A 10,920-nucleotide genomic window follows, 5' to 3' on the forward strand; every position below is an offset into this window, starting at 1 on the left:
GGCTCTGACTTTTTAACAATCCGACGGTGGCCATCGACCAGCCCTTGTGCCAATTTCACACGTTCTTCCTATACACCGTGCTTTTCCCGCGTTGTCGCAAAAAAACTGGGGCTCGTCGCTTTATTATGAAGCGTGAGAATAAAAACAAATTTTTGTTCCTCTTGCCCCTTTAGGTAAGAAACTTTTGGTATTTTATTTCGAAAGAATTCGTGAATTTGATCTTAATAGAGAGAATTCCGTCCAATTCCATTAAAATTGTTGCAAACCATTTCGTGGAAATGATTACACCTATAGAAATGTACGGTTTATTTAGGACTTTAAATAACAACGTGCATAAAGCTAATTTTACCTTCTTACGCGAAATATGAGATCGTGGACGTCACAAATATGCGACGCTGGTGGCGGAACGTGTTAAGTAGGTAATATAAGGGACGGACGAGGGTTGAATACATTGAAAGTGCAATACTATTTTTTATGAAAACATTACTTTCCGAGAGACAAATTTCACTTCTTTAAAAGATAAGAAAGGAACACAATCCTGATGAAAAAGTAGAAAATATTGAATTTTTCTTGTAGTAGTAATTTAAAACAGAAAAATCATTACTAGGAAAGCCAAGCGGTTTTATTACATTGAAGGCATTAATGAAGCTAGCTGCTACCTAAATGAGAATGCGAAAAAGTATTTAACAGTTGAAAATAAAATGAAAACAAATTGAAAATAAATTGGTATATCTGTTATTTGAATTTTTATTATTGTTTTACGTAAAATTGATGTTTCAAGAAGCATTTTTGGTGGTATATATCGTTTCCATGTTATTCTAATGAATTTGATCGCGACACGTAAATACATATATAAATTCAGCAAGGAGAAGACCACTGTTTGCAGTGTTTAACGATGACCAGTATTGTACTAGTTCCGTCTCCGACTAGTCAGGAAGGGAGTGAAGCGGATTAGAGAGGATAAATGTTTGGTAAGGAGGGCGAGGGTAGGTGGGTGTAAAAGGTGCATAGCAATTTCCCTGCGCGCGTCCCTCAATTCCCAACACTAGTTTCCATCTAACTTCACCCAACACACTGGTAATTTGTATCAGACCAGCTATCCCCCTCTTCCTTATCGTCTTTTATAATCTAGCAGACCTGTGACCACTAACAATCTCAAGGAGCGACGAAAATTGTCCGAGAAACTGAAAATTACAGTAAATCCCCGTATAACGCGAGAAATTATTTAAAAATACCGTATACATGCACCTTACGTGGCAGCAAATCCACAGTCTTTTTTTAAGTCTTTCAAAGAGAAAGTTTACATGTAATTAATTTTGCAAAAAATACAGTCTTTTTCTTAAAAATTTATGTAAAAAGAAAATACTAAAAGTACAATCTTTTTCCTTAAAAAGAAATTGATGAGTTTACAGTCATTTTCTTTTTATAAAATTGAGCTACTATATATCGGTCTTTTTAAACAGTTTTTAAATAAAAAGTGCTTTTTATCGCATTAGGAGATCTATCGTATTTTAATAAGCACTTGGAAGAAAATGATATCACAAAGAACAATTTCATTTATATTCTTTTTAACAATTAATTGAAAGACGAAACGTAGCAGCATATTTTTTTCCTACATTGTAACTTTTCTCTCCTAACAAGGGAGCATATCCTAGTGACATTTTAAAATATTTGACACATCTCTTTTATTGGTCAGCGTTCGTATTAAAGGGGTGAAAACGACCCTTAAAGTTTAGGGTCGGAATCGCGTTTCCTCAAATATAATGGGAACTGTTAGCAGGATAGTTCAAATAGCAATACTTTATATTATTTCATCAGATATTCGTTAGAATTTCTTTATTTGTTTAAGTAGGGATTGTTTGTCCATTTTCCCATTCAAATATTAATCCACATTTCTGAATATTTTTTTGCGAGATACTACTATATGCTATACTCAAATACAAAATACGAATCAATAGGAATTTTTGCTTTACATAAGGATCATTAGAACTTAACTTTTTTCCGTGTGTTCGATGAAAAGAAGTCATCAAATTCTTCGAACAGATGGGACGTTCTATAAATTGTTATGGTTCTGTTAATCAGTTTCAAATCAATTTCATATTTCATAATCAATAGCACGGTGGAAACAATGGAAAATAATCGACTATAGAAACAGGAAATATTCGCCGATATTTGGCTAGCACCTACACTAATTCTATGTTCGTAAAAGGGCTTAAACAATTGATTTAATTACACCGACTCATGAATGGAAATTATTCTCCTTGCAGACTCGGCGCGAAATAAATTATGCCTCGGTTAATTAAAATTATTGGCCGGTGCGAATGGTGGAACGGGAATTCCTTGCGAGCCATGGCATATTCAAATGAGAATGATTTTATGTTTTTATTTGCATTTATTCGCATTGTGTTGTACGCGGTATCCGTAAATAGGTTTCCTTCGTGTACGGAAATAGTCTCGGCCAGCGAAATAATATATTTTTTTAAATAGCCCGTGGTATTTAAATTGCGTGCAGTTTAGGCAGAAATATGTTTGCACGTTTCGCTCCGCAATTTAATATTGTGTAAATCAAACAGAACTTTGTTCTTTTTTTCGTTTTCCTACGCGATAGGTATGCTCCTCCGACTGTTCTTAACACGTTAATTTATGCTGTGATAAAACTGAGATACCGGAAGTCGTTCCGTTCCCGATGCAATTCTGAATCACTTAACGAGACGTTCGTTCATTAAAATTTCATAAAATTGTCCGTCATGTATATACTGTGTTATTGTGTCGTGGGGGACGAATGTTACAAGCAGAACAATATTAATAATAATAACGACCATGCTCCAAGAAATTTGACTAATTATAAGCATACAGTTTAATTAAAATGCTGCAGACCGTACTTGATAACAATATTCCAATGCGAACAATATATAAAATCTAACATTTCAACCAGTGTTGTGTCTCTTTTTTTATTCAGCGTTTAATTTAATTCTTTGCGAACGAACATTTTTTTAAATCTTAGAAAGTATTTATAATAACTTCTTACTAAATGAACAGAGAAACATGAAGTCGTCTTACGTTATTTAGGTAACAAAAAGGAAGGGGATATAAGAAATGTCTCCATGCATCAAAATCCGTTAATAACAAAGGCTCTTTACAGTCGAATTTAACGACTCTAAAAATCGGGAACGTCAATGCGCATTCGATCACAACACAATTTTGCTGTCCACGTTACGTCGGAGGTAGCCAATGGTATCCACCAACTAATTCGTTTCCCGATAACGGTGGTAATTAATGTACGCCGAACGCACGTGGAGGCGTTCAATTAGAAACGTATCGATAAAGTCGCGATACTTATTGGCGTCACGGGTCCGGCTGAAAGGTGTGTTCCCGTTCGTAAAACACTTTTATCGTCTGCTGGGAAACCTATGTCGGCAGATAGTTGATGCGCTCGCGCGCCCGTTCTACGGGAAATCGCCACGAGTATGGCAAGCCTCTCGAGGAAGCGTGCTTTCGGGGAAATGGAATATAGTGTCTCAGGTGAGCACGAATTTCCGCGATACGATTCATCTCGACAAGTATCTTAGCTGCTTTCCATTGCCGAGGTAAACCGATAAAGAGAGAGAGAAAGGGAGAGAGAGAGAGAGAGAGAGAGAGAGAGAGAGAGAGAGAGAGAGAGAGAGAGAGAGAGAGAGAGAGAGAGACGCCAGCGAGACGGAAAAGAAACCGTACACAGAATAATGAGATAGTAAAGAGCGCACCGCGCACCTTTATGCAAATGTTGACCCTTTTAAACTATTTTGCGAAACCCGCTATGGAACGGTAAATTCTATTCTCTCCTACCTACTTTGAGAATTTGCAAATAGAATGCAAGTTTTATTCCTGTATACTTTCATTAAGGACTTCGTGGCTGTATTTTCTTATCTGATAATGGTGAATATTTCTGACCGATATTACGCATAGTAATAAGTGGATTTCGGATTTTATGCATTTATGACAAAAATGAGAAGGTGTAATTTGACACAGTAAAAGCGTTACGAGAATTTAGGTGTAGTATTTTCAACTGATTAAAATTATTAGAGAGAAAAAGAACTTTTTATTTGACTCTTGTTTCTTTAAAAAATTTAAAAACAGAGGACCCAGATGTGTGAACCGACAAAAGAACTTCCGCACCTAAATATAAATATTCACTTTTTAATATTATCGATAAAAATGGAAAAATTGTGTCCGAGTAGAAATATGATTGATCGAGTTGTAATTGATTTCCACTTACTGCTTTGTAAAGGTTTGATATAATTTGCAATTAAAACGAATATATTGCATATTGTCAATCATTATTATATTCGTTATTGGTTATTGCCGCGAGCGTAATTCGAACGTTATTATGCCTGTCATTGGCTTGTTACTTAATTATTGTTCAGTATTTGTGACAGAAATTATTTACATCTTGATTCAATATTTCCTCCATTACTAGATTCATCGAATGAAAGGTGTACAGGAAAATTTACATGCACAATATATTATTAGATTGTAGATCTTGATGTACATACCTTAATTGTTCCCTGTATGCGAATGGCAAATGGTATAAATGAAATATTCATTCTTCTTTTAATAATCATGAGAAGTTGAAGTCAATATAACAGTACTCCTTAAATTCTTCTGGTGTTTTCACTGTGGTGTACTTTGCCTAATCATTTTTATTACAAATCCACAAAATCTATAGTCTGTACAATTATTATTAGATTTTATGCATTTATGATAGCACTGGATATTGATCCCATAGAAAAGTAAAACCTGTCTCTAATCAACTCTTGATTGCTGTGATCGAGGTAGACAATTTTTATTTCGCATAAAAATTTGCAGTTCAATTATTACAATTGCATAGCTCTATTTATAGTTCATATTATAATCTAATTTCATTGTGTAGCGTAGGCTGGCTCGTTGAGCCTACACAGGTACCGAAATACCGCGACTCTCTAGAATCTAACCGGGTTGTAAGGCCGGTTACGCGATGACGATATTCTGATACCGCTGTACGTCAAATTAATGAAGGACAGCTGTTTCTAGTTGAAGCGTTTATTTTAACAATGATGAATTGACAATGTTATCGACTAGACTGGTGTCGCAGATCGTGTAAGCGGTCGATCGATGCGACGGTTCTGCTGGACTTGACAAGTCGAAAGTCCAGACAGAAAAGCGGCGTGGCGAGCGCAAGTTGAATCGAGTTTGAAACGCTTAGATATCGACGTGACTTGAGCGAGGTAGAAATTTGAAGTGAAGTTTTGAACTGATGGCTACCCTTTTTATACGCTTAGGTGAATGACTGGCAGCTGCTTGGCTAGTGCGGAAAACCCGAAAGAATTGTACAAATATCGGTACATCAGGTACCCGAGCTAGAGACCGAAGTAGATATGAATGGGAGGACCGTCGTAAACGTAGGGTCGCTTGAGGAGAGGCCCGATGTCCCATTGAACGCACGCGTATTAATTGTTTTATTGCCGGACGGTTCGACGGCATGGATCTCGACAATTTAATACAATAAACCTAATGTAACTAAAGGAATAACGACCATTTGAAGAATGGGTCGTTTTCGTGGACTAAAGCCATTAAATTTAAATTGCAGCTAGTTCGATTAAAAGAATCTAAACAGCTGTTTTAATGAATGCCAGGTAATTTGGAAAGTCCGTTGAGGACGGAACATACTCCCCCCGTTGAGAGGATACCGATCAATTACAATTATCCTGGCTTAATTTAATAGGTAGCGGCGCAAGTTGTCGAATGTTTCGCTTAACGGTTCCTTGTAGAGTTTGGATGGTGACAGCTCGGATGATGCCATCTGTGCCAGGGTGGATTTCGAGAACCCGTCCGAGGGCCCACTGCAGTGGTGGTAGGTTGTCCTCCTTGATGAGGATGAGCGTTCCCTTTTCGATTCCATGGTTGCCGCTGGTCCATTTGTGGCGAATGTTGAGCTCGTTCAAGTACTCCTTGTGCCATCTCGTCCAAAAATCTCGTTTGATTTTTTGCAGATGTTGCCAAGTGGAGAGTTTGTTGGAAGGAGTTTCACTGAAATCAAGCTCAGGCACAGTATTAAGTGCGCTGCCGATCAAGAAGTGACCCGGCGTTAAAGCGCAGAGATCGTTAGGATCCGTTGAAAGCGGAGTAAGAGGTCTAGAGTTCAGGATAGCCTCTACTTCGATAATGAAAGTGTTAAATTGTTCGAAGGTTAGCAATTCGTTACCAATAACCCGTCTAACGTGATGCTTGAAGGATTTTACTGCCGCTTCCCATAAGCCTCCGAAGTGTGGTGATCGTGGTGGGATGAAGTGCCATTTGATCCCTTCGTTGCTTAGGTAGGCATCTACCTTCCGTTGATGCTCCTGCGAGTTGAGTAGGCGATGAATGTCGTCGAGTTCGCGACAGGCTCCGACGAAGTTGGATCCGTTGTCGGAATGGATGGCTCGACATTTCCCTCGTCGAGCGATGAATCGGCGCAGGGCTGCTAGGAATCCTTCGGTGGTCATATCGCTGACCAGCTCCATGTGAACTGCCTTCACGGCGAGACATACGAAGACGGCGACGTAGACCTTGACTCGATTCCGGTTGCGGAATTTCTTCTCCTTGATGTAGAAGGGTCCGCAGTAATCGATGCCTACGTTGCTGAATGGTCGATCTTCGTTTACTCGAGCCTTCGGCAGGTTTCCCATCATGTAGTCCGTGTTTGGTGGATTTGCACGGAAACATTTCATGCATTGCCGGATGACTCTGCGCGCTTGATTTCGACCATCGATGGGCCAGTATCGTTGTCTTACGCTGTACAGAGTAGCTTGTATCCCAGCATGCATGTTACGAATGTGGTCGTCTCGGATGATGAGCGTCGTAATGTGATGGGATCGTGGAAGCACAATCGGATGTTGCTGCGAATATGGAATGTTCGCGTGTTTCAGACGTCCTCCTACTCTGATGATGCCATCTCGATCGAGGAATGGGTCCAGAGTGGTGAGCTTGCTTTTACGATGAACTCTTCGTCCTTGAGAAAGATCTTGCATCTCGTTGGCGAAGCTTTCAAGTTGCACCATGCGAAGGATCGTCTTGTTGGCTATGTTCCGTTCGTCTGATGACACTAAACCCTTGAAGCGGTTGTCTCGTTTGAATCGGAGGCAATATGCGATGATTCGTCGAAGTTTGTTGATGGACGAGTATCGTTGCAGTATTTCAAGCGGAGCTATTGTGGATGTTATGAGACAAGTTGTCCGTTTCGCTTCTGGAATGAGGTCCAGTGCGGGAAGTTGAAGATATGGCCAATGAGCTTCTTCTTGCTTGAGCCATGTTGGACCGGTCTGCCAGAGAGGATTCTGAATGAATTCAGATGGTAATTGACCACGGGATAGACAATCGGCTGGATTATCTTCTGATGGAATGTGTCTCCACGTGTTGACAGAAGTTTTTGTTTGAATGTCGGAAACTCGATTCGCGACGAATGTCTTCAGCAGATGTGACGAAGAGTTGATCCAGTGTAGCGTGATGGTTGAATCGGTCCAGAAGACGGTTTGATCGATTCTTACGTGAATGGATCGAAGGATGCTGTGATACAGCTTGGCCAGGAGTTGTGCTCCGCACAGTTCAAGACGAGGCAGGGAGACTGCCTTGAGAGGAGCTACGCGAGATTTTGCACACAGCAATCTGGACTGAATTTGGCCACTGGTGTTGCTGGACCGCAGGTAGATGCAGGCTCCATAACCGCTCTCGCTAGCGTCGCAGAATCCGTGGAGTTGGATATTTACTGCGTCCGGGAGAAGAATTCGTCGTTCGAAGGCCAAATTGTTCAGCAAATTGAGCTGTGTTGCGTAGTTGACCCAAGTGGAGTGGATGCTGAGAGGAACTGATTCATCCCAATCCAATTTCAGTTGCCACAATTTCTGCATGATGAGCTTGGCCGTGATGATGACTGGACCAAGCAGTCCCAAGGGATCGAAGATCTTCGCGATGTCGGAAAGAATAGTCCGTTTCGTAATCCTTGTACCGAGAGCGATGGGATTCACTGAATACACTATGGAATCTTGATGCGAATTCCAAGCGACACCAAGTGTTTTCAATGTTTTGTCTTCATGCGATTGAAGTTTCAGATTGACGCTGCCTTCCGGAAGTCCTTGTAGAAGTGTTGGTGTGTTGGATGCCCATTGACGAATGTTCATGCCGGCCTGATGCAGTAAATCGATGATTTCGTCTCGTATTGTGGTGGCATCTTCCAAGGTGGCTGCTCCGGTCAATAGGTCGTCGACGTACAAGTCGCGTCTTAGAACCTGTCCAGCGTATTTGTATTGATGTCCGTGGTCTTCGGCTATCTGTTGGAGACAGCGAGTTGCCAGGAATGGAGCAGATGATAATCCAAATGTAACGGTGTTGAGTTCGAAGGTCTTCAATTCGCCGTTCGAATTGGTCCAGAGGATACGCTGGAATTTTCGATCTTCCTTGCGTATGAGGAATTGCCGATACATTTTCTCGATGTCTCCGGTTAGGACGTAGTTGTGTAGTCGAAACCGGAGAATGTGGGAGACAAGGTCGTCTTGCACGGTTGGTCCAGTCATGAGGGCATCGTTGAGAGAGATCCCCGTGTTGGTTTTTGCCGATCCATCGAAGACTACGCGAAGCTTGGTAGTCATGCTGGTTTCCTTGATTACCGCGTGATGGGGTAAAAAGAAACCATCGTCCATGGATGAGGCACGTGTTTCGGTCATGTGTCCGAGATCGATGTACTCTTGCATGACTGCTGCGTATTTTTCCTTGAAGACTGGATCTGTTTTGAAGCGGCGTTGGAGCGCATTGAACCTCTTCAGCGCAGCGTTACGGGAGTTTCCCAAACGTTCCTTGTTCTGATTGAAAGGTAATGCTACGATGTATCTTCCAGTACTGTCTTGTTGTACGTGTTGTTGGAAGTGTTCTTCGCAGGCCTTTTCTTCAGTGGAGAGATGAGGCGTTGATGGTCCCTCTTCGATCTCCCAGAATTTCTTCATGTCGAACTCAATTTGAGTGTCATGAGAATACCCTTCTAAAGATGCCTTGTCTCGGCTCGTTGGAGACTGGTTTGAATCACCCTTCGAGTTGTCTGTTGCATCTTGGTTTGTTGGAGGTTGCGTTTCATCCTTGGTTTGGGAAAACGCGTTGCGGTCCTGACTCATGGAAGAGTGAGCGTCAGGATCTGCAGAAGGCGGTTGTTGATGTTCATCTCGGCTTGCTGGAGATTGTATGCTGCCGCCAATAACCCATCCTAGTAGAGTCTTCTGCAGAAGTAGATCAGGTCCATCGCGAGCAGAGAGATTGATTTGTCCCACGCTGAGTAATGACAGCGTCGGACCAGTCCCAAGTAGCATGTCGACTGGAGCTGGTTTATGGAACTCTGGATCAGCAAGTTTGATATTTGCTGGAATCTGGACAGAGTTGCGGTTGATGTGTTGTTGCGGCTCCTTCTCCGAGATGTGCGGAATGACGAGAAATTCGAGTGTTTTCTCGAATCCGCTGGACTTCGATCGGAGTGTTGCCGTGATCGTGTGGTTGCTTGACGTGGTGATTTGATTCAAAACCCCAATGGACGTTGAACATTTTTTCCGGCGTAGTTGAAGCTTCGCTGCTAACCGCTCGGTGATGAAATTTGCCGTTGAACATGTGTCCAACAGTGTTCTGCAACAAACTCGTTGATTTAATGAATCGTATACCTGAATTTCTGCCGTGGTCATCAATTCGTTGGACGTCGTCCGGGCTGAAAGGGATGTCCGTCCATGCATCCTTGTGGAATCTTGTCAGGATGAATTGGATGATGGTCCAGGGGTAGCTGCGTCCGACGATTTTGGAGGAGGCGATGATTTCCTTGGACTTCTTGCGATGTGCAGAAGTGTATTGTGATTTTGATCACAAATTCTGCAGTGCGACGAATTGCATTTCTCTGCTGTATGGCCAATTCGTAAGCAGTTGGAGCAGAGAGAAGCCTGTTTCGCTGCCTTGATTCGCTCGCTGGCTGAAAGAGCGTGGAATTTCTCACAGCGGTGGACGGTGTGGCCGGTGCGTTTGCAGAACGCACATTCCATCCTCGAAGGCGTGGTGGTTGCGAACACCTTGGTGTGTTGCTTCGATTGAATCTTCCTGTGCTGGATGTTCGATGTTCCTCTCGAATGCCTTGGAAGCGTCGGAGATGATGGTTTCGGTGACCATGTATTCGACGTAGGAGGTGAAGTGGTCGCGGTCGTTTCCAAACTTCTTGCACGTTGCGTGAGGAATTTGATGAGATTTGCGATCGTTGGCAGTTCCTTGTCCTGCAGCGTGCGGTCGAAGGCAATTCTCGTTTTCTGGGCGAGTTTGGGCAGCAGAATGGCCAGAAGAATCGTGTCCCAGGTCTCAACTGGAACGTTGAGCGTCTTCAGAGATCGCATATGTTGTTGGACGTGGTTTGTGAAGGTTCGCAAACCGGCTGCCGTTTCCTGCGTGACCGGAGTGGTCTGCACTAGTAGATCGGCATGCCGCATGATGATAAGTCTCTCGTTGGCATACGTATCTTGCAGCATTTGCCAAGCTTGAGTGTAGTTGGCGTCGGTGGTTTCCATGGCTTCGATGACTTTCGCAGCCTCACCGGATAGCGCCGAACGAAGGTAATGTAATTTCTGTACGTTGGACAGACCCTCTTGCATGTCGATCATCGATGTGTATTTGTCCTTGAACGACACCCAATCCTCGAATTTTCCATCGAATCGAGGAAGGTCGGTTTTGGGCAGCTTGATGTGTAGAGATGACAGCTGGACGGATGAAGGTGTCTCTCGATGAACAAGGTTGTTCCCAGTGTTCGAATCGGTCGACTTGGATGCTGACAGCAATTTCTCGGCTGCGATGATTGCTTCCATGTAGCGTTCCTCCATGGTGCATCGTTCGTCTTCGTGGTCGATGTCTTCTTGG

At 42.5% G+C, this 10,920-nt stretch overlaps 1 protein-coding gene across 1 annotated transcript; it reads right to left on the reverse strand.

Annotated features, from left to right (window-relative positions):
- Positions 1-5,708: 5,708 nt before the first annotated feature.
- Positions 5,709-9,761, reverse strand: LOC143357625 (uncharacterized). The gene has a single exon (XM_076794144.1). The coding sequence runs from the start codon at positions 9,759-9,761 to the stop codon at positions 5,709-5,711; it is 4,053 nt and encodes a 1,350-aa protein (XP_076650259.1).
- Between the last annotated feature and the right edge of the window lie 1,159 nt (positions 9,762-10,920).

Source organism: Halictus rubicundus, chromosome 10, assembly GCF_050948215.1.
Source record: "Halictus rubicundus isolate RS-2024b chromosome 10, iyHalRubi1_principal, whole genome shotgun sequence".
NCBI classification, from domain to species: domain Eukaryota; kingdom Metazoa; phylum Arthropoda; class Insecta; order Hymenoptera; family Halictidae; genus Halictus; species Halictus rubicundus.